At 49.6% G+C, this 24,121-nt stretch overlaps 1 protein-coding gene across 1 annotated transcript in view; it reads right to left on the bottom strand.

The window, feature by feature from the left end:
- Positions 1–908: 908 nt before the first annotated feature.
- LOC148646957 (latent-transforming growth factor beta-binding protein 3-like) overlaps positions 909–24,121 on the bottom strand; it is a 40,405-nt gene continuing 17,192 nt past the window's right edge. Inside the window, exons 9-18 of the mRNA XM_088609475.1 lie at positions 23,165–23,335; positions 21,503–21,586; positions 20,477–20,605; positions 16,562–16,699; positions 15,819–15,959; positions 11,899–12,027; positions 3,951–4,112; positions 2,975–3,064; positions 2,052–2,237; positions 909–1,063 (exon numbers count right to left, since the gene is read on the bottom strand). Coding sequence (XP_088465601.1) covers positions 909–1,063; positions 2,052–2,237; positions 2,975–3,064; positions 3,951–4,112; positions 11,899–12,027; positions 15,819–15,959; positions 16,562–16,699; positions 20,477–20,605; positions 21,503–21,586; positions 23,165–23,335 — 1,385 coding nt within the window. The remainder of the gene's footprint in view (positions 1,064–2,051; positions 2,238–2,974; positions 3,065–3,950; positions 4,113–11,898; positions 12,028–15,818; positions 15,960–16,561; positions 16,700–20,476; positions 20,606–21,502; positions 21,587–23,164; positions 23,336–24,121) is intronic.

Below are 24,121 nucleotides of genomic sequence, written 5' to 3'. Positions count from 1 at the left end.
AATAGGGGCCTGGGATTTCAGAGTCTTTCGAGAGAAGGCACCTACGGGTAACGTCCGGCACACAAAGGAACAATCTTGGTCCTCGATGTTTTAAGGTCACAAGGGGAGGGGGGAACAAACTTATTCTACCAAGGGATCAGCAGCCCTTTTTATTGGGGGTCTTTGTTTCAGTCTCTGCGCTGGTCTCGGAGGGGGTGGGGGGCTGTGGGGGGGAGGAGGGGGGTGCCCCCCTCTTTTATCAGCGTCTCTTAGCTCGAGCAGAAAGAGAAATCCGCCAACGGAAGCACTGAATGGAAAGCGTGAGTCCCGCCGCCTGGCGTTGGCGGACATGGCTGGGAAATGCGTTTTATTCATGTTTTTGGTGTCTGTCGTACAAGACGTCTGCGCTGCGTCCAGACGGTTTTGCTTCACTCGTCCGGGAGACGATAGGAGAACAGCCCCTTAGGAAGAGGCCTCGAGTTCAGTCAGGATTGCGGGGCCCCGCTGACGGCTCCTTCCGGACGGGCGGCCAATCAGGACGCCGGGTGGCAGAGCCTTCTGGGAGTTGGCCATTTTAAATAAGGTACCTGGGGCGGGATGCTACAATCTGTGTGCAGGCTTTTCGGCGTCTCTGCCCCGGTCCCACCCCCTCCCCGACACGACGACAGCCGGGAATCTGTGTCGCCCGTGAACTCTACCTCTCCCCTCCTCCTCGTCTCGGCAGGGCCCCAGAGGCACCCTGCCACAGGAATGCTGGGAAATGACTGGAAGCAGAAGGACAATGACCTGCTGGGAGACCCGCGAGCTGGACGAGCCTCGGGGGGGGGGAAAGGGGGGGGGAAGGCAGAGGGGAGCTGGGGAGAATGGAGACAGAGAGAGACGGGGGGATGGCGAGGGGGAGAGAGAGAGCAGGCGCCCAGCGGGGGGCGCTAGGGAGCCCGGCCGCTGCGCACGCAGACGTTGGGCTTGGCGGCGTGGCTGAAGCCCTGCTTGCACAGGCACTTGTAGGAGCCCGGGACATTGACGCAGCGGCCGTTCTGGCAGGGGTAGGCCCGCGCGCTCAGCTCCGCGCACTCGTCGATGTCTGGGGGGAGGTGAGAGAGAGAGAGGGGGGGGGGAACACGTGTCAGCGACTCCATTTGGCACCGCCACCTCCCGAGGAATTCTCTGCTCTTTCAAATGTGTGTCCCCACAACCCTAACTTTAGACTCCACCGAACCCGTCCCAACAGTCACTGCGGGCTGGCCTGGTTTGGTAGCTTGAATACACGCAACACAGCAAAAACAGACTGAGCAGGACTGTGAAGACCAGCACCATCGCTGGTGCAAAACAGCTACAGAAGGCAGAAACAAGCAGCGCAGAAGACCAGTACAATCACCGCCCGTCATCACCTTACACAGCGGAGATCATTTCGAACAACATGACACCTTCCATCCAGATCTATCGATTTAGACCACCTCGATTCAAGTGCAGTACAACTAGGCTATCTTTTATTCCCACAGCTATAAACCTGCTTTATTTGGAGAAAAAAAATCATTGCATATTTTATTTATATTTATATTTTATCTCCTAATGCATGTCTCTTATTAGGTAATGGGTTCATGTGGTGTTAAATGTATTGCGTGCTTTCTTGATTCTGCTTGCAAAGTAAATTTCGGTATCTGGGACAATAACAGGAAGGAAGCTCATTTTTCGGTCCAAAATGAATCCAAAACTAAGCAGCTGTTTGTGTTGGGAGAGCCTGGTGGGGGGGGGGATGTCTAGCCCAGTTGCTCTCCCTGATCTCTGACCCCTGTTTCAGTGGAAGGTCTCTTAAGTGCCGGAGCACTGTTCTGCCATCACTATGGCCAAAAGAGAGGAGAGAGAGATGGATGATGGGAAAGGACGCAGCAAGAGGGGGAATGATGGGAAGGGAGGAAGGAGAGAACTTCTTTTCACAAAAAAAATACAGGCCATCACAAATTAGAAAGCTTTACATTAATATACATACTTAAAACAGTATATATGATCACATCTCATTACATTTTGACACGGTACCAGTTACATAGCAACAATTTCTTTTTTTCTGGTGCAAATCACTAAAAAGGAGAGAGGAGTTTGGAGGTGGTGTTCTGTAGGGTACCTACTGATGCAGCGCATCCTGGTGTGCTCGAGCCTGAAGCCAGGGTTGCACTCACACATGGTGCCCAGGTAGGAGCGCACGCAACGCCTGTTGGCACAGCTGCACTCGTCCGAGTCCTCTTCCGAACTGTCTCCTTCTGGGAGAGAGGGACAGTGAAGGAGGAGGAGACAGAGAAACAGGTGGTGGAGAGAGAGAAAGGGATGATGGGAAAGGGCACAAGGGGGGATGATGGGAAGGGAGAAAGGAGGGAGACGTATAGGAACAGAGAGGAGAGAGGGATGATGGGAAGGGGCATACCATGAGGCGGTATGATGGGAAGGGAGAAAGGAGGGAGACATATAGGAACAGAGAGGAAAGAGGGATGATGGGAAGGGGCACAGCACGAGGGGCGGATAATGGGAAGGGAGAAAGGGGCACGTGAGATGGAGCAAGGGACGGGTGGCAGGAAGACATAAGTAAATGAGAACGAGAGAGTTAGGGGGAGGGACCACATAGCAATATGCTACCTACAGTAGGTACAATTCTGACCCTGGTGTCCCGAACTCTCTCGTACCTTTAACAGTCAATGTCTTGACTTCATACGAAGTAAAAGACTATATGTATTAACTATACTATAATAAACTACAATTTACTATACTATAATATATACTATATTAAAAAATAACTCTTTAATTGACTAGTCAGGTTGAAATAGAAACCAGAAGGCCCTGCGGGATCTGGACTGGAGAGCCCTGCTTTAGAGGGATTTAATTGGTCATTAACTTGATGAGACCCAGAATCCAGGAGCACGCAGGCCGTTCGCCAAGTTCGTTGCAGTAACTAAGCCCAGAGGCGTCTGGGGCCCGCTGCCCGGGGCCGACGACGCCAGCTCACCGGGCTTGTAGTTGGAGAACGCAGCCAGGAACTCGCCTTCCCCGTCCGACTCGGTGTCCAGGTGCAGCTCGCACAGCCGGTTGAAGATAACTGGCTGGGACAGAAAGGGCGATGGTTGGCCCCCCTGTCCGCCTTGCAAACGAATTGTCCGGGCTTCGCACATTCGTAGACACAGAAAGGCATGCTGGGAGGGAGGGGGCGCAAACCAGAAAACTGCGCCCCCTGGTACACCAAGCAGCTTTTCGATCATGCGATGTGTGCTGGGGACCACATTGACGATGGTGACCGGTCATGAATCCATGATTTGAACCGGCACTGATTTTGCAACACAGGGTAACAGTTCAAGCCTGCCTGTACGCATTTCTTACGAACAATACAATGGTAACAATTTAAAAATATATATATTTTTTAAAATGGGAACTGTAGTCCCAATTTCTCAGACCGGGTATTAGATCTTGGTGACAAAAATAAATCCACTGACGGTATCGCAAAATTTGACGACATTCCGAATGAGGTACAAAATACTTTTGGGAAAATGCTGGAGAGTCTCCGTGTTGTCGAGGGTTTGCACAAATTGTGACATGAAGCAGCCCTTCCTGCTCACTAGTCCCTGTGATGACTAATGCACTGAGATGTACGAGCGAATAAGTACAGGTTGTGTAGCAGACATTTCAGCGCAGAAATGTTCCGGCGTGATCCACAGGCAGAGTTAACCAGTGAGCAGTATTTGCCACTGAAACCGCCTGGGAGAGAAGAGCAGTATTTCTACTGGATTAGAAGAGCTGGATTCACAAGCCTGCTTGTTTAGTGTCACAGGGCCTAGGTTAGGTTACCCTCATCCTAACCCTAACCTTAGCCCTAGCCCTAGCAGCAGGGCAGGGAATCCTGATAGCTTGACTGCACCCTGGGTTGCTGGGGGAGTCTGCTGTACTTCCTGGAAACTCTACCATGGCGAAGGTGCAGCAGATGGGGGTACCTGAGTTGCGCTGGGGGCAGGTGCGGCACTCGGGACCCCAGCCCCGGCCGTAGTGGCAGCAGCACTCGGAGTAGGTGACCCGCAGGCGGTTCTGGGGCATGCTGCAGATAAGGTCCTCGTCCACCTGCAGGAAGCACACGTCCTTGTGGGCAGCAGTGCGGTCTGGTGGAGGAGGAGAGGGAGAGAGAGAGAAAGAGACACAGAGACGCCTTACAGGTCTGGGAGCGCCTTCCCAGAATGCCCTCGCTGCGGAAGAACGCTCGCGTCAAGAGCTACTGCGTGTTCTGGGGGCGGCTTGTCAACTTGAACGCCTGCTTAGCTTCACCGGCAGCCCCACTGGAGACTCAGCAGGTGTGAGCCTGGCCAGTACCTGGAAGGGAGACTCCTGGGAAAGCTAAGGCTGCTGCTGGAAGAGGTGTTAGTGGGGCCAGCAGGGTGCGCTCACCCTGCGGTCTGTGTGGGTCCTAATGCCCCAGTATAATGACGGGGACACTATATTATAAAAAGGTGCCGTCCTTCGGATGAGACGTAAAACTGAGGTCCTGACTCTCTGTGGTCATTAAAAATCCCAGGGCGTCTCTCGAAAAGAGAAGGGGTGTTACCCCAGTGTCCTGGCCAAATTTCCCACTGGCCTTTACCCATCATGGCCTCCTAATAACCCCCATCTCTGAACTGGCTCCATCACTCTGCTCTCCTCCCCACTGAGAGCTGGGGTGTGGGGAGCGGACTGGCGCCTCATCCAGGTGGGGCTGCGCACTGCTGGTGGTGGAGGGGGATCCCCATGACCTGTAAAGTGCTATATTGGTGTTGTTATTATTCAAAACGCGTCTCTGAGGAGCAGGCCAGGCCAGATGGCGTCACTGAATCCGTTCTCGAACCCTGCTTCCATTCTCGACTGCTTCAGGATCAGCTCTGAAACAAGCCCCCCTCCCCTCCCAGATCCTGCTGCCCAGCCTTTGCTGACGGAGGCAGCTCTTGACCTTTGGATCATTCGGTACAGCGGCCAGGCTGGCGAGACGAGCCGAACAGGTCCGCTCTGCGGTGTCATCTCTGACCTGTTTGCGGCACATTCCTGTATTGACGAATCACCCAGAAGCCAGCAGGCGTGTGCGAGAAACCAAACAGGGCCAACGGGGCTCTTGTGCTCTGGTATGTTCTGTATTAATCAAGGGATTTCAAATCTCCTGAGATTGCATCACTACGACCTTTAACACCTGACATTGATATCGTTTTAGCTAGATTTGTACGGCATACTGCCTTGGACTTTCTATAGGGACCTTCATTCGGATTTGAATCAAGTGTGTAGGATTGGTGTGCAAATCCACACGCATATACCTGTTTGATAAACCTGGTGACATTTTTAGCTGCTGCAACAGTACTTGTATACAGAAGATGTAGGAGAACAGCACTATTAAGAAGCCGGAGAGGACACCCTGAGAGAGCAGGCAGGCATCTATTTAAATACCCGAATTACCTTCTGCACCCCTCCAAAGACTGCTGGAATGCACTGGAATTCAATAATGGTGGAGTGTGTGGAAGTGTTGTTGTGCTAGGCTTAAAGAATTGAAAAAAAATGCTTAAAAATCAGCCCTACATTCTCGTTTTCAACATTCAGATAAATGATAGACGTATTTCTAAATAGTAAACTGTCACATGGGAAATAGTGCTTACTGCCTCATCGCTTCTGGGTCCCGAGTTTGATTTGGGAGTGAGATACCTTCTGGGTGGAGTCTGCATGGTCTGTCCCATGTTCTTGTGAAGAGTGTACGTGTACTTGCCCCTACTATTGGTATTCAATCCTGATCGCTCACAGCACAGCGCCCCTCCCTGGACAGGGGATAGCTCCTCCACCGTGAGAGAGTTCTACATCTTCCACATGGCCTACATTGCAGGGGGTGATGTGATGTCACTGCTAGATGTGATGTCACTGCTGGAACTGGCTCAGGCGCGCTGAGGCCCGTTACAGTCAAACGGGTTGCTTCCTCTTTCTCCCACCTTCCAAAGACCTGGCGTCTCTGAATTTATCCCTGTGTGCTTGTGTGTGGTACATCGGTATGGGGTATGGGGGTATCAGCCTGCCTTAAGCCCTAAGCATCCGGGACTTTCACCAGGAATTAGAGCATTTTTTGGGGGGGGACAGGCGAACCGACAATTTGGGGATCGGATCCTTATAGCTGACAAAATCCACACATTCCACTGAAACAACAGATCCTGAAGTCAATAGACTAGCCGCCCTACTCACCCAATGCTGACCTTTGTCTTCACAAATACAGCAGCCTCACTCATGCAGTTTTAGAGCATGCAATACGTATTCTTGGTTTTTGATACCGAAAACACTCACGGCCAAGTCAGATTGAAATGTAGAGGGGTGCTCTCTTTCCATGGTGGTAAACTATGAGGTTAAATGACATGCGCTAAGTTAGACGTTCCCCCCAGTTCATGAAAACATAAAGAAGTTATAAATGAGAGACAGAGAGCTGGCCTGCCCAGCTCATCAAGTTGCTAGTGGATACAGTAAGCGACCTACTGATCTCCCTTACGAAAACCTTCAATGTGAAGAGAATTTCACTGCTTTCCTTAATATACCCCAATCTAGGGTCTGATGTTTATTAAAGTAGTCCGGTCAATTCTTTCTTCCAACAAGCACTCTACTGCGTCTGTCCATTTGGACTTTGTCCCTGAGCCCTACATAGGCTCAGAAGTCCTGCTGGCCAGGCCTGTTCCAACCCATAGGGGATCCCTGGTGCTCATCATCACCTCTGCCTGTGGTGTAATAGTTCTTTAGATCGACTTATCTGACCTCTTCCCACCTCTTTGCTGCTATTTTCAGTTAACAGTACCCAGAAAGGGTATGGAGGTGCAGTGGTAGGTGTTACTGCCTTACAGCGCTGGGGCCCTGGGTTCAGGTCTGGACTCGGGGTGCTATCTGTGTGGAGTTTGCATGTCCCCCTCCCCCGTTGGCATGGGTTTTCTCTGGGTGCTCCAGTTTCCTCCCACGGTCCAAAGACGTACTGGTCAATGTAACTGGCTTCTGGGAAAACTGGCCCTGGTGTGAGTGTGTGTGTGCCCTGTGATGGACTGGTGTCCCGTCCAAGGTGTATCCAGCCTTGTGCCCATTGCTTTCTGGGATAGACTTGGGCCCCCACGTGATCCTGAATTGGATGGAGCAGTTAGAATATGTATGCATGGTTACAAGAACCCCACTGATGAACACACTCCCGTTTTGTATTATTCCTAGTCTTGCTACTGACAGCTACTGTGTATTTAACTTGAAGCCTGCCTGCAGGATTGTCGCCTCTCCTTCACATCGAGCGGTACTGCTCAGACTCCTAACAGGAGCTCCATAACGACACTTTCTGTGTGCACATTTCATTACCATGTAAATCCCTAAGATACCAGCACATGTGACCAGAAAACATCTTTAATTATATATATATAGAACCTATAAATATATATTTTCAGGTCAACAGTAAACTGGTCACTTCATCTTTTGCTAGAAATTTACAAAAAAGATTTAACAGTTTTACAAACTGTAATAACAACACTCTGCTGAGATACAAAGGGTCATAATATTGTTAAGAAGCATCTCAGGGTGTTTTAATTTTATGAGATTTATGGATGTTAAGGAGCTGATGATGGGGTCTTTTTACAGTATCTCAGCTTTGAACGATAAGAGTGAAATGTTCCTCTTTAACTCGTGTCTTTTTTGGGGGAACTGAACTTGGCCATTGAGCACAAGTGCTAAAACCATTCCAGAAAACCAATTTAAGTGGAGGAGATGAATCACTTTGGGTGGGTATTAACTGACTGGAATCAGTAATGCCACAATGCTGAAGATAAGCCAAGATGATATTAGGGGTTTTCTAGAAGCAGAATGGTGTACCCAACATGAATATTCGGAGTACACTGTCTACACAAAATACAAACTTAATAATTCGTGGAATAATTCAGTCAACAGAGCATTTTTCTGACTACCCTGTACATTCAACTAATATACTGCCTCTTCACAAGTCAACCAGATACAAACATCAAAGCAGTATATAATCTATACTGTAGTATTGCCTAATATAGTGTTTTTATAAAGTCTAAAATTTGGAATATAGACTACAGGACAACACTTTGGATCAGGGATTTCAAATGGAATTTACAACTACTATGAGAGAACAGTCCTGTCAGGACCACATTCCCCAGAACCCTCTGGGGGAGTGAGCTGCTGCTCTCAAGTCACCTGACCAGTTGCAGGAAGACAATTGGTCAGGTAACGGTTCAAATCCCAGGAAGCAGAGGCGTCCTGTGTCAGTCTGTGTGAATGGATGCCTACTGTCTTGAGGGGCTGAGGGCAGAACCCCTGTCTGCACCAAGACCTGAGCCAGGTAACTTCTGCTTACTGCTTTTTTTAAACAGTCATCTGATCCATTGTCTTTGGGCGACCAATCAGGTGACGGAGAGCAGCGCCTTACTGCCCCCAGAGGATTCTGGGAAATGCAGTCCTGACAGGCCTACTTATAAGGATCGCTAACTTATATATATATCCTGAAGCATTAACGGCGAGACCGTGATGAAATATTAACTAGGTCCTGCTGTCTACTGGAATTAATAACATCATCATTATCCTGACCACAGCCTGAATCATGACAGTCCTAACTCAAAACATCTAGTTATGCAACATTGTTTATAACTTTGCATTACATCATTAACAACATTATTTTAGACATGAATACATGCTATAATATACAACAGTATCCTATGTTATTACTTTTTATAGTAATTTATATTATGCAATATCATATTCCTATTATATTACATTACGGCGCCCTTTCGTACTGAATACAAGCTTTGAACCGTTTTTTTAACCTGAATGGTTCACCACTCAGAAAAAGGGATGCGTGTCATGTTATTAACGGGCAGCGGGGCGAGCGCCTGTACGCGGTTAATCGTTTTGTGAGGCCATCACCGCCAACGGTTGCCGGGTAACATCTTTTCAGAGCTCAGCCACCTCCAGATGCAGGAGAACAAGGCGCTTCAACGGAAAGCAGCGTAGCAGCGTCAAGCGCCTGGCAGGAGGGGGGTCATTAAAAGCCGTTAAATGGATTAAGCCGCAGGGCACTGATCCCAGCTGCGCCCGCGCGTGCAGAATTGCCAGGCAGGAATAGCAGATCCAGGCTCTCTCAGCTATCCAGCCCAGGAAGATCACAAGCGGGCGAGCCGATCACAGAGCGGGAGATCAGGTGCGAGAGAGAGAGAGACAGAGACATGAGGACTTGAAGGAAGAGAAGGTCCTTCCCCACTTTCCATCCCTTTAAGAAGGACGAGGAAGAGGAGGGAGCTAGCCTGGCTAAAGGTGAAAGGGCAAAGGTCAAGGGGCAGTGCAGTGCCTAGGGGGTGGACTGCTACAGTATTGTAACAGACATGGATGGTGTAAAATAATTTTGCCAAAAAAGTTAAGACAATATCAGAAAACCCCTTGGTTTTAATTCCCCAAAGAGTATATAAAGATATTCATGGGGGATTGCAGATATCGCAGTCATGTTTTCATAAGCCCAGAGATACTGTAGAGTACAGGGTTCTGAATTCCCTTTCAGTGAATCATATGCAGTTTTATGACCAAAAGCTTTTGAACAAGAACTTACCTTCTTTTACCTCTCCTTCTAACTTCAGATATTTACGTGACCCAAGTTTAGTTTTTACAGGTTCTAACCTTTAGTATTTGTAATAAACGCTTTGAAATTCCTGAGAAATCAAAAGTATAAGGCTTGCGATACGCTAGAGGTTAAATATGCGATGGTATAGATTCTGTGAAAACACTGAAGTACAGCATTGCAAATATTAAAGTCAATGCTATAATATGCTGTATAATATATAATGTGCTACAGTGTCTTCTGACCCTCGTCATGTCTATCAAAGCAGGTGAATATCAATATCAATATTGATTTTGATACGGTAACACCAAGACACCCTCTCCTTTAGGGCTTTCATGTCAGCTAGAGGACGGACACCCAGAATTCCAGATTATGGGGGCTGACATCCCTTTGTTCCCAGTTGCATCGGAGATCTCGTGTTCCAGTCGGAAATGAGTTAGCCAGAGTCGGACGGGTTCGAACCCGCACACCTCTGCCCTCTGCATCTGAGCAGAGGCTTTTCCGTGATGAGATAACAGCTTGGAGGCTGAGAAACACGCATGCTCGACGGGTTCTTCGGTGGGGGTAGATTCTATACTTGTTTGCTGGTGTACCATGGTAAAGGTGGATTGCAGTGCAGTAAAGCATGGTAAAACCACAGTGAAAACGCAGGAAAGCTCTGCTCGCACAGGAACAAAGCTGCTGCCCATTTATTTGGGAAAATGAACCCAAGAGCAGGGGACAGGTATACCAGATGGACACAAGCAGGGGAAAGCAGGCAAACAGAAATCAGAAACTGGTCAGAAACTGGCTGTGGTCAAAGCTGGTATGGACACTATTGCGAAGCACAAACAGTCTGTACAGCAAGACGGGGTCTAAGCTGAGATTACCAGTGTAGAGAGAAAACAGAGCAGGGGGTGGTCCAAAAGACATGGTAGAAAACAAAACGCTGTCAGGAATCCGAGGAAGTACAAGTCAGGAGATGGGGGAATTATAAAATTGAGGGGCTTCGAGCGACACTCGTAGAGCAGACTCAGTCATAGAGGTCACCTCTGTACCCCCTTCCCAGCAAACCTTAGACATTCTGCACCACCTGGTGCGGCTGTTGATGCAAATCGCCCTGCAGGTGATGCAGGTTTACTGGTGGACTGCACTTCCCATGGTAACCGGTACAGTGTGACAGGCTCGTGGAGGGGTGGCTGGTTACTGTGGCAAATGCCAGCTGACCCTGCAGCGCTCCAACCCCCTCCACCCCACCCCACTTCCACAGTGGGAGCAAGCCTGACAAGTGACAAGGACTGGACAGCACTGCACACACACAAACACCAAGCAGCAGCCATGTTACCCTGCAATTCACATCTGGCAAACTTCTGAAGCTCATCAGGAGTGAGCCTGGCAAGTACCTGGAGGGGAGACTCCTGGGAAAAACCAAGGTTGCTGCTGGAAGAGGTGTTAGTGGGACCAGTAGGGGGCGCTCACCCTGCGGTCTATGTGGGTCCTAATGCCCCAGTATAGAGATGGAGACACTAAACCGAGGTCCTGACTCTCTGGGGTCATTAAAAACCCCAGGGCGTTTCTCAAAAAAAGTAGGGGTGTTACCCCAGTGTCCTGGCCAAATTCCCCCCTGGCCTTTAGCCATCATGGCCTCCTAATAACCCCCCTCTCTGAACTGGCTCCATCACTCTGCTCTCCTCCCCACTGAGAGCTGGTGTGTGGGGAGCGGACTGGCGCCTCATCCAGGTGGGGCTGCACCCTGCTGGTGGTGGAGGGGATCCCCATGACCTGTAAAGAGCTCTGAGTGGAGCCTCCAGAAAGGTGCTATATAAGTGTAAGCGATTCTTATTATAATCACAGGAAACATTCATGGGGGGGTGTTGATTTTCCAGAGTTTTACTGCGCTTTCCTCCTTTCCGCGATTCTGTCAAGCTATGAAATGTCGCTCTTCCGAGTGGCGAAACTCAAGTTTTACTGCCTGCCTCCCCGACAACTGAACAAGCACACGGCGCACAAAAAGCAGCTGCAGCCCATCCGAAATTTGGGATTGGGGAATTGGGAAAGGGAGGGGGAGAAACCCGCAATCTCGATTCCCGGTGACGACCTCCTCCCGGACGCACGCGACGCCACGCTGATGGCTTCCTGCCGGCCAGTCGGCGGCCTGAAGGAGGCTCTGTTGTGCCGAGGGTCGGCCCCGACCCCCTGGGCCCGTCACTAACGGGGGCACCCCCCCCCCCTCCTGCAGTCAGTACGTGGCCCAGCCTGGCCAGCGCCACTCCCACCCTGGCAGCAGCTAGCCCTAACGCTAAAGTTGCTCAGCAGCGTTTGATACCCACCGTCATAGACGCACTGTTTGAGCGCAGCGCTGAAGGTGAAGGGCTGAGTGCAGATGCAGTGATAGGAACCAGGCGTATTGATACACACTCCATTCTTACAATAGGATGGGTCCTGACATTCATTCACATCTGCAAGGGATCACCACAGACATGGGGGTTACACAAGGCAAAAACAATCCGGGTACATCGCACAGGTGTCTCTCTCTCTCTCCCTGCTGTCTCGCCCCAACAAGCGGCACGGGCAGGCAAAAGCAGGACCGCCTCGCCTGGGTCGAGCCCCAGCCCCTCCCCCCCCCCGGCCATGGGGGACGTGGAAGAGGGTTGGGGGGGGTAGCAAAAGAGGCATGTGTTTCAAAGGAAGGGCTTGAAACACAACCCTTCCTCGAGCCACAGGCATGTGCGCGCACAACACTCGAGCAGACTCCCTGATCGGCTGGCTAGTCAGGCAACTGATCACGCTGATGACTGCAGGTGGTGCAGGGCGGAAAGACGGGGCGGTCTCGTTGGGTGGAGGCAGTGTGGGGGAGCTGATGCTGAGACTTGAAGTGACGTCATAAAAAGGACAGAGAAACCAACAGGCTCTTTGATTTCTGGGGGTTTGATGGATGCAGATGCAGATCGATGCAGCATGACCACATACTGTATAACACCTGATACACACTCATTCCTGCTCTGCTCACATGTCACAATCTGGGTGTTTTGAGTTACTCAAAACCTGTGCTTTTCTGCGCAGTGACTTTGCACTCTGCAGGGCCTAACGGTTGAAGTCTAAACTCAAGAGATAGATCACTTTTTTGGCCATATACAATGTCTTGCATTATGAATGTGTCTTTTCACATACCCCAACTTGCTCTCCATGAGACACACAGACAGGGAGAGAGAAGCTGGGGGTCAGAGCACAGGGTCGGCCATTTATACAGCACCCCTGGAGCAGTTGGGGTGAAGGGCCTTGCTCCTTGCTCAGGGGCCCAATGGAGTAGGATTCCTCTGCCGGCCGCGGGATCTGAACTGGCAACCTTCCAGCCACAGGCACAGATCCTGAGCCACAGTGCCATCGCTCTGCCCGAACTGGTGTCAGGTTTAAAAACACAGCACTATAAAGCCTTTTCCTTATCTTCTGTGATAGACACAGTGTCAGGGGGCCTCTGTCTATCTGATTTTCAAGGATACCTGCTATCGAGAGTCTCCTAGCCTACTTAGAACTGACAGATAAAGACGTGTATATGCTGACGATCTCTCTCAAGACAGACGAGAGATATCTTGGTAAACTGATCATTGTCTTGTGACAGTTCTGTGGCTTTCCCATCATCATTTCCTGGGGGCCAGTACTATAGTAAGCAAGTGAAAACAGAGTAGAGACCCCCTAGAGTCCACAGCAGGAGTATGGTAAAATTGTGGTAAAAGCGCAACATTTACCAGTGTAAAGATCAATAAGAGGTATCCGGTTTGCATCCTGCATTACAAATAGTGGCCAAAACACATACTGGAACACATTTATCAAATGTTAATGACCATCAACAAATATGCATTTTTAAAACGCATATCATTATATCTCAGACATCTGTCATTATATTTCAATGTATACTGACGTTACTCCCGCAACGTTAAAAGACGGATTTTAGACTGCATTCAGATTTCCAGTATCTGGGCACTGTGCAGGATGCACGTTCTACCAATGAAGTGCATTTTCTGCATTGCAATGTTTTTTCACGTGTGCATTCGATATGTTTTTATCTTGGTCATTCCATCCGTATGGCAGCAGGTGATGTACTGTAGTTTCCATATGTGTGAACTATGGAAGGAAGGAAGACCGAGGAATGTGTGATCCCTGCTCTTGATGTGGAAACCTGTTTCTCTCAACACTGCAGACAACATTCGGAATTTGCCTCGTGGTTGGGACTCGGCTGAGCTGTGTGCGTCAGTCACACTTACCTGTAACGTTCGGGAGACAGTTATCATCTCATCCTTCTGCCCTGACTGAACTGCCCCAGCTTAGATCTCCCCCCCTCCCTGGCCCTCCCTCGTTAATCGCCCATCATGGATTATTCAAGCGCAGGGGTCGTACCAATATTCATATTTTCAAAGAACCCCTTTCGCCTCTTTCAATCAGACAGGGATTGCTTGAAATTGAACGGAACCTGCCAAAACCGGGGACGGCGCAATTCGAGGTCTCCTGTCCCTCTTGTTTTCATCTTGCTGTTAATACCTATTGGCTGACGGGTGACCTCCCTCTGTCAGCCCGACTGAGGAGATCCCCTGCTCGTCTGACGCCCCGAATCTTTTGCAGGATTGCGACGATCGATTTCTGCCTGGCTCGTCACGGGGCCAGGCAGGAAGAACAAGGGCACAAGTCGGAAACCACAGAGCAGTGCACTTAAAAGTGAGAACAGGGGGCAGGAGCCTTTACACTAAGAGGAGTGGGAGTCTGGAACACGCACCCAGCCACGTCACTAAAATGAACACCCTGGCCCCTCTTATTTGTACCTTTTTTATGCTCTTATCACAGCCTTGCTGAAACCAATTTAAAAATATACCGGAGTAACAGTACATGGCCAGAAACACATTCAAAAAGGTGTCTACCCATTATGTGAAATCTGCTTATTCCTGGTAAGAGTAGCAGTGACTCAACACCTATCCCTGGATGGGCCATCGGTTCTTAAAGGGTACGCACACACGCCCAAGCACACTGGGACATTTTAAAGACCCCGACATGCCATTGGAAGACGAGCCAACAACGGAACACCAAAAAAAAAGAACATGCAAACTCCACACGGAAGATGCCCCAGTCCGGAACAGAATGAACCCGGGACCGAAGAGCTGCGAGGTGCTCACTGCTGTGCGTATTTAAATATCAGCGAACATATTTAACAACTAGAAGTTTCTACAGTTCCTACATTCCCTAATTTGGGCCTCTTTTGTTCTTAAAAAAAGAAAAACCACAGTAAGTGCCTCACACATGCTTTTCATTGTATGTTATATGCGATGTCTATGCTGTAAGGGGCTGACTGGTGTAACATGCACCTACAGTAGTTTAAGGGATTAATTTACCCCTGTTCGCCCTCTGATCTGGGGCTCTGGGTGAGCTCTGCTACTAAACCAGGAGCCGCGATCAGTGGAAAACCACATTCAGGAAAGGCACGGATTTCAGATCGTCAGCGCTTGGTTCGTCCCGAAACAGACCCAGGGAGAAGGACATCCAGAACAGACTAACTCAAGCCGGAAATGTCTTTAGGATGCTTCACAACATTTGGAAGTCACCCCAATATAGTACTCGCACCCTGCTGAAGCTATACCAGAGCTGTGTCTAACCCTAACTCTTCTGTATGGCTCAGAACGTTGGGGCATGGTGCAGGGAGATCTGAACCAGCTCACAACACTTCATCCCACAGGGTTGGGAAGGATCCTACGCCTCTCCCGGAACAAGGACTACCTCCGGGCGAAGAAAGGCTAGCCCCCCCATGCCATCGAGAGAGTACGGCCACCGTCGGGAAGAGAAGACGGGGGAGATGGATCGCGAGAAGGGAGAACTCCATCACTAAGACTGCCCTGCGCTGGACTCCTGAAGGGGGAAGACGCCAGCGAGGAAGACCCCAAACCCCCTGGCGGAGATCTGTGGAAGGAGAACCTGCAGGCCGTGAGCCGTAGCTGGGATACCATAGAAGAACTGGCTAAAGACCGACGGATCTTTGCTGGTGCTCTACAAGCCAGCAGGCATGATATAAGAAGACCCCAGGGAGACTGGAGATGAAGGCCAAGGGAGGAGGAGGAGGTCCCGTCTTGCGGCGGTTTTCAACAGGTCCCTTTCCATTTTAAGCAACACCCGCCAGCTTAAAATCGCGCTGAAGGGGTCGGGTGGGGTCGGGGTTTGGGGGGTTGGGGGGCAGTCCTTCGAATATGAAGATGGGTACGCCCTTACTCACCACCCTGTTCCTCGGGGGGGATGCAGCTGTTGCGGTCGGTGGCCAGGGTCCAGGGCAGGGAGCAGATGCAGTAGTAGGACCCCAGGGTGTTCAGGCAACGCCCGTTCTTGCAGTTGGCCGGGTCCTGGCATTCGTCCACATCTGCAACGGCACCCTGCCGTGTTAGGCGGGGGTGGGGGAGGGGATCGCCTCCAGACAACAGCACACAACACAGAACGGGGCTTCCCAAACTCACTTCCCAAAGTGTGTCCAGCGATGGACTGGTGTCCCGTCCAGGGGGTGTGTGTGTCTTGTGATGGGACTGGCATGTCCAGGGTGTGTGCGTGTCCAGTGATGGACTGCTGTCCCATCCAGGGGGTGTGTGTGTGTGCGCGTGTCCAGTGATGGACTGGCATCCCGTCCAGGATGTGTGGGTGTGTGTGTGCGTACGCGTGTCCTGTGATGGACTGGCGTCCCGTCCAGGGTGCGTGGGTGTGTGTACACGTGTCCAGTGATGGACTGGCATCCCATCCAGGGGGTGTGTGGGTGTGTGTCCAGTGGTGGACTGGTGTCCCGTCCAGGGGGTGGTCTTACTTTGTGCCCTGCGCTTCTGGGACAGCCTCTGAGGTGCTGTGGCCCTGACGAGGAATAAGCATCTTTCTGACACTTTCTAAATCTCGAAGAGCCGCGCCGCGCTGCTGCAGTGTACCGGCCAGGACCGGTCTGCTGCCCTTCAGAACAGGACTTCCCCCCTTGCCACGTACCTACGACCGCGGGCATCACACACTTCTTCTTGGATGAGTCGGAGGCCCAGGGGGGGGTGCAGGTGCAGAAGAAGGAGCCCCTAGTGTTGACGCAGGCCCCGTTGGCACACAGCGACTCGTCGTGGCACTCGTCCACGTCTGGTGGCACAGAACAGCGCCCGATCAGGGCAAGCTCCCCTCTTCATCGCGGCACTGCAGCAGGGAAGACCCAACTCTCGTCAACTGGGGGGCAGGCCTGCATCTCAGGCTACCCGTGACCCCCAGCTTAGTAAACGACGGTGGGCTTTTAAGTGACGTTTCAGAGGCGTGCCCAACACCAGTGTTTTGTTTTTTTCAGCTAGCCTAACCATGCTCCTATACAGCACATAGGTGTTCAAACAGAGATCTTCGACACAGCTTTTAATCATACAAACAAAAAACGACATGGCCAAACGTTTTGCCCTTTCAAAAGCCATTTAGCTGGGCAGAGTGGTTGGCCTTGCGGACTGGGGTGCTGTCTGGGTGGAGTTTGCATGTTCTTCATCAGTTTGCACGAGTTTCCTCCTATAGTGCAAAGACATCCTGGCTGGGGGGTTAAGCAGCTTTGGGAAAATTGGTCCTGGTCTGAGTGTGTGTCTGTGTCTGTGTGCGTCCTGTGATGGACTGGTATCCTATCCAGGGTGTACCCTGTCACCTGCTGGGATAGACTCTGGCCCCCCAGTGACCCTGAATCGGATAGAGCCGTTAGCAGATGGAAGAATGGCCCGAAAAGCCCTTTAATTTGCGAGAGCCCCCAGCACAGTGCCAGCTGTACCTGTTGGTTTACGCAACGAAGGCAGAAGAGAAAAAATAAAATCTTTGTCTCCTGCATGATCGCCCCAGACGCTCAGACGACAAGACAAGAAGAAAGGCTTGTTATCCGTCTCTCTGACTGGACTTGTCAACTCTCTCCCCTGCTTTCCCAGTTACTATCATTTCCAGGTATGGAGACCGAGACCGGATAATAGCTGAGCTACAAACTTCATTGCCTTCGAGGAACGCCCAGAAGGCAAAGAAAAAGGCTATTTTCCTTTTCGGAATCAGAAGTTCACCTCATTGACCGTTTGCCTAGTTAACTAGTTAAAGATTTGGCTGTTGTGACCTGTGCGGTAGTGAGTTGTTCGTTTTTCTGAGGACGTCATCCAGCTGTTTCTTGAAAGACGTTCAGGTTCAACCACATGGCTGGGCAGCTTGTTCCACACTCCCACCCCCCTCTGTGTAAAGAAGAGCTTGCTGTCCTGACTGGAGGATGTCATCCAGCTGTTTCTTGAAAGCAGTTCAGCTTCAACCACATGGCTGGGCAGCTTGTTCCACACTCCCACCACCCTATGTGTAAAGAAGAGTTCTTCCTGTCCTGACTGAAGGATCCCTTTCAGCTGTTTCTTGAAAGCAGTTCAGCTTCAACCACATGGCTGGGCAGCTTGTTCCCCCTCTCCCACCACCCTTTGTGTAAAGTGGTCCTGACTGTCTGGAGGATCTCATCCAGCTGTGTCTTGAGAGATGCCAGGGTATCGGCTTTAATCACATGGCTGGGCCCCCCTCCCACCACCCTTTGTGTAAAGTGGCCCTGTCCTGACTGGAGGATCTCACCCAGCTGTGTCTTGAGAGCAGCCAGGGTAGGGGCTTCAACCACAGGGCTGGGCAGCTTGTTCCACACTCCCACCGCCCTCTGTGTAAAGAAGGGCCCCCTGTTTTCGCTTTTAAATGCGTTCCCACACAGCTTCCACTTGTGCTCTCTGGTTTGGGTTTCACTCTTCAGTCACTGACTGGAAATCAGCTGCCCTAAGGAAAGTCAGGGATACCTCAGCCCAGCTCTGGGAGTGCTCAGGCAGACAGGAGCCTGTGCTTGGGAGCAGGCAGTCAGGCCAACCAGCAACCAACAAGCTCGGGATGATGGGATGATACTCTTACTGGCTGAGCTGATCAGCTACCACTGAGGTAAACAGACTGTGCCAGTGGATTGCAGAACGACTGGCCTTGTGTGAGACGTGTCTGATTTGATCAATGAAGGGAACTCGTCTCTGTCTTAATTCTATCGGAACCATTTAGTGGCTTAAACAGCAAACGTTTCTTCTGCAATGCTCCAGTGATAAACAGGGCAAACTCGCCACCGTTGGATGTCTGCTCCAAAATCTGGAAAAATATTACCCCTTTTTTTATTTTGTTTTCCCAATTTGGGGTTTTATTCTGGAGGGCTAAGAAAACTGTTCCAGGACCTGCTTTTATAAAGCCTCCCGCAGGATCTGTCTTTGTTCTATGAGTTTCAATGTTTGTATCCGAAGGAGGAGATGAGGACAAGCCCTGGGAAAAAAAACTCCGGCACTCCACACATGCTAGAACTTGCCAAACTGACTTTCGAAGAAAGAAAACGGAATGTTGTTTGTTGTTTTGTTTTTCTCATTTCTGTGTTGGCTGTTCCTTTTTAGTGTGTGTAGAGAGACAAACAAAAAAGCAATCGGATGGTTCAGACCTGGTGCCCAAGGAGTTCCCTTGAATTCAAGCCCGGGCCTCTGCTGTCAGAACTTTCCAAGTTACAGGGGAGCTGCAACACCATTTTTAAATTTTGAGGTTAGAAAAAGTCGGTAGTGATGAGTGCATTTCAAACTACGGTGAAAGTAAATTGTGCACAGTAACTTGTAAAACCTCCTGTTTTCATCATTTCCAGGTCTGCTCAGCGCCATGTTTCTGCGATTCAGAACGAGGCAGCAGGACTTCCGGTGAGGTGAAGCGGCCCTGTGACCCTTGTGGATCCAGCTCTTCTAATCCAGTAGAAATACTGCTCTTCTTTTCCAGACGGTTTCACTGACAAACACTGCTCACCGGTTAACTCTGCCTGCGGATCACGCTGGAACATTTCTGCAGTGAAATGTCTGCTGCACAACCTGTACTTATTCCCTCGTACATCTCAGTACATTAGTCATCACAGGGACTAGTGAGCAGGAAGGGCCTCTTCACATCTCTGTACATTAGTCAGTACGGGGACTAGTGAGCAGGAAGGGCTGCTTCAAGTCGCAATTCTCATGAACTCTCAACAACATGGCAACCTTACAGCACTTTCACAAAGTTTATGATTGTAGACTTAATTTGGAATTTGTCATTTTTTTCTAGAACGTCAATGAATTTATTGCGTTCCGAGATTTAATAAACTGGTGTGAGACGTTAGGACTGCAGATCCCCTTATATGATCAGCAAGACGTATAAAGGTGGAAACTGCCTCCAGACTGCGGAGAGTGGGTGACGTTTGAAACAGTTTTCTCTCTCTCGAGCCTCTTTGAGGTAAAGGCACTGTCTGGTACCATGTTGAGAAACCGCTGGTCGGGGCCAGGAACGAGAGCAAGAGTTCAAACCTCTTCCTTCCTGCTCACTAGTCACTGTAAGCAAATGAGAAACGTGGTCTCCTAACAATGTTAATTATTATGAGTGTGCTTTAGTTAGTCGGCAGGTTGCTCTTTTATTCCAATGCTTAAAAGTACCTAAAAAATGTGTCGCCTTGTATGAGCCAGTTTGATGAAAATATTTTACTGCTAATATCGTAGTGAAATTCGCTTGGTCTAAAGAATGTTTAGGGCTGTGTTTGCGTCAATAGAAGTTTTGTTGCCTCGCTCTGAAGCACAGGCAATGACAGCAATATGCTGTGACACATACTGTGAAACTTTCCATCTTTTTGGATGTAAACTGGAGCTTGTACACCTTCTCGTGTACTTGGTAGTTTCATTGTGGTTTGACATGCATTCGTCACTGCCGAAGCATCATAACCCCAAAATGTAAAAATAGCTTTGCAGTTCCCTTTTAAGATGACCTCTATGCACCCTCTTGTGGCTTTGGGTAGAACTACCAGCTACATCTCACCTACCTCTGACTACAGCTCAGACACCACAATAGAGAGAACTGAATTACCAATGCACTCCAGCAGGTTACTGTCGTAGTAGAAGCCTTGCTGACAGTAACACTCATACCCAGGCTGTGTATTCACACAGTGGCCTTCTTTACAGATCTCTTCCTTGAACAGCACACACTCGTCGATATCTGCCAAGACACAGAGAGAAACCAAAACACCCAGCAGGAATGAGACAAAGCATTCATGTGAGAAGAGAAAGCCTGAAACGGCACCTACTGTGTGCCAACAGATGCCCATGCCCTCAGGAGAGCTTACTCCCCTGAAGTGCTCAGTTTGCCAAAAACCATTAAGATATGTTTAATAATAATATTAATCGACTCAAAGCTCTTTACAGGTAATAGGGATCCCCTCCACCACCAGCAGTGTGTACCCCCACATGGATGATGCGCCAGAACGCTCCCCACACCCCAGCTCTCAGTGGGGAGGAGAGCAGAGTGATGGAGCCAGTTCAGAGAGGGGGGTCATTAGGAGGCCATGATGGGTAAAGGCCAGGGGGGAAATTTGGGGATTTTTTAATGACCACAGAGAATCAGGGCCTCATTTGTCTCATTTGAAGGACGGCACCTTTTTACAGTCTAGTGTCCCCGTCACTATACTTGGGCATTAGGCCCCACACAGACCACAGGGTGAGCGTCCCCTACTGGTCCCACTAGCACCTCTTCCAGCAGCACCTTTATCTTTCCCAGGAGGTTTTCCAGTCAGGTACAGGCCAGGCTCACAGCTGCTGAGCTTCAGCTTTTGTTTGAATACAATTAGACTTTGCATTTTCCACCACAATGCTGGAGAAGGGTGGCTGTTGTTGCTGACAAGCAGTTTATTGAAGCAGTTATGCGGAGAAATTAAATCTGCAGGATCTCTATAGTGCACTCCAACAATCAACATGTCGGGCACATTAATTGCATTAAGTAATACATTTTGTGCTGTCTAAGACAAAACAAACAAAACAGCTTGTATCGGAGGGGGAAGTTCAGCTGTATAACAGAAATAGGGGTGTGTATGTATCTCTTGTTTTAGCGAGAACCTACCTCTGTGCGCTGGCAGCCCATACTCTGTGATGCTCTCCTCGATGTAGAAGCCTCTTCCAATCGGACACAGGGAGTGGAACTCCGCTGCGGAAAACAAGCATCGGAAAGGAGCTTCAGGGAAAGAACACGACGGTGTCACAGTTTAAAGCACTGCTGCCTCGCAGCGCTTGGGCCCTGGGTTCAGATGTGGACCTGGGGTGCTTGTCTGGGTGGAGTTTGCATGTTCCCCCTGTGATCATGTGGGTTTCCTCCCACAGCCCAGACACGTGCTAGTAGGTTAACTGGCTTCTGGGCAAATTTGCCCTGATATGAGTGTGTGTATGTGTCAGTGTGTGCCCTGCGATGTACTGGCTCTTGCTGGGATAGGCCCCAGCTCCTCTGTGACCCTAAACTGGAAGAAGCTGTTTAAAAAAGGATGGAAGGCTCATTAGGGTTCACACTGCTGGTCCAGATGTACACCGTTTTTTTACTGGTTACACACACCTTTCCATAAGTGAATTGTTATTTCACCATTCTATTATTATTTTTATTATTATTATTATTATTATTATTATTGTGTTCCAGGATGACTGAAACAAACACCTTAGACCGTTAGACCGTTCCCTTATGTCAAGCTAGCAGGCAGCACAACGACTTTCTCTGAAACTAGATGCTGGAATTTATATTCTCCAGGTCCATATGTTCTTCTGCCTTGTCCTGTGCTGTGCCTGTCCTCGATCTATTCATGAGAACACTGAGGGTATGCCTGTTCATACAAGCAGGGTCTCAATGTCTGCAAAATGAATGATTTAGTCTGTCCACTGGGGGGTTTGGGCTGGAATCAGAGCAGAGCTGGATAAAAATGAGACAAAGGTTGCTCATATCAATGTCCAAATGATCTTGCACAGAAGATATGAATCTGAGATGAATCTGTAGTAGTTTCTGAGCTGCCCAAGTACCAGCAGCTCAGCCTGCACTGGAATGGACGCTCCAGGTTCTGTGTCAGCTGTGTGGGGAATGACAGTTTTATTGCCCACTTCATTACAGTGGGGCATGCTGATCACAGAGCAGAGAGAGAGAGAGGGATTCACGTTGTTTATTGTAGCTGATTACTACACATTTGTGATTGCTGTTGTTTGTTTTAGTTGATCAATATTATTTTACTTAACTTAAAGCCAATGCATTAGTGTTTTGTTATATAAGAGCTTTACTTATGTCTTTTAAACTGAGTACTATACTATAAACTGCAGTAGATTATGTGGTGGTATAAATGACTTAGACTTAGTTGTATGTGAATCTGGCAACCGGCGATGGTTCTCTGCACCAAACCTTCGCGAATGTCTAGACCCTGCTATACCATTCTTTTTTATGTGACTGGGGTGACTGATCCTGCTCAATGATGAACAGAAGTTTAAATAGAAAGAATCACGACTAGATCTAATTTAGCAAAGTTAGAAAGCTTTGATACTGCCTAGCTTCAGAACCAATTTAATTAGGCCTCATTGCTTAGTATCAGTCTCTTATCTTTTTGCACGTTATTGGTGGAAATAAAGCTGCACTGACATTTGAACTGATAAGACTGAATTTAATATATTTCCCCATTCATTTTAAAGGCTTGTTGCAAAACTGGACACACACACAGAAGTGGGCTGAGTTAAGGGTGGGGGGAGTAGACGGTCGTACCGGAATTGTGGACGGGACAGGGGTAGATCTCGCACCTGTCCCCCCAGCCCACCCCGACGGTGCAGCAGCATTCCTGCTTGGTGATGTTGACGGCCAGGACACTGTCGCAGAACACTGTGTCGTCCAGGTTCAGATAGCACTCCTTCTTGTCGTCGTCGTCCGTCTCGATCTCTGCAGAAGAAAACAGGAGCTTATCATGCTGGCACCCCCCCCCATGGATCACCATTGAGCCCCCCAGCCAGCATTGCCACAGCATCCAGAGGAGTTTCTACTGGTTGCAGGGGTTACCTGATCCGACCGGAAGCCTGTTCCACCTGTCCACCATTTACGACCCAACCCATCTCAGGTGGAGCAGGCTTCCTGTCGGATCATGTAACCCTGGCAACCAGTACCTTAGCAGTGCTCTGGGCTCTGTTATAGAATTTTGCTCTGAACCACAGCTGAGTTCCCAAGCTTTGTGTTCCCTCCCGTGTGTTACTCTATTGGCTTCCTAGCCTACCTTTGTCTCAATTTCACCTTTCCACTTGTGCTTCGCTCTCGAGTCTACTTGGATTTCATTCTTCCTTTGTTAGACCACAACTCTGGACTGTTTGCTTGCTCGTATCCACTGTGCTGCATCCTCGAACCACTGCTTTTCCCCCCATATAAGCAGAGGCCACTACAAAGCTGGCTAGCTTGCCTTCACTCGTGACCTCCTTGTATAAAAGCATGTTCTCCAGCTGCCCATGGTCTGAGTAGTCCTTGTTTCCTCTTGCAATTCTTTGCACTCGAAGCAAAGGTCTTGGTTTCAGAAGGAGAAGATTTGTTTCAGGGAGTCTTTAGCACTGGATCTGGTGAGGATCCTTTTAGTGGGGTGTAGCAAGGTGCCTGTTTATTCCACCCCAACCCACAAGAGGGCACCCATGTCTTCTCAATTCTCTGAATGTGGTTCCTCTCTTAGTGAGCAGTGGTACGGAA

This window comes from Lepisosteus platostomus, chromosome 16, assembly GCF_059453375.1.
Source record: "Lepisosteus platostomus isolate fLepPlt1 chromosome 16, fLepPlt1.hap1, whole genome shotgun sequence".
Lineage (NCBI taxonomy): Eukaryota > Metazoa > Chordata > Actinopteri > Semionotiformes > Lepisosteidae > Lepisosteus > Lepisosteus platostomus.
Note: the sequence above shows the minus strand (reverse complement) of the source record. Positions and strands in the feature narration are given on the sequence as shown.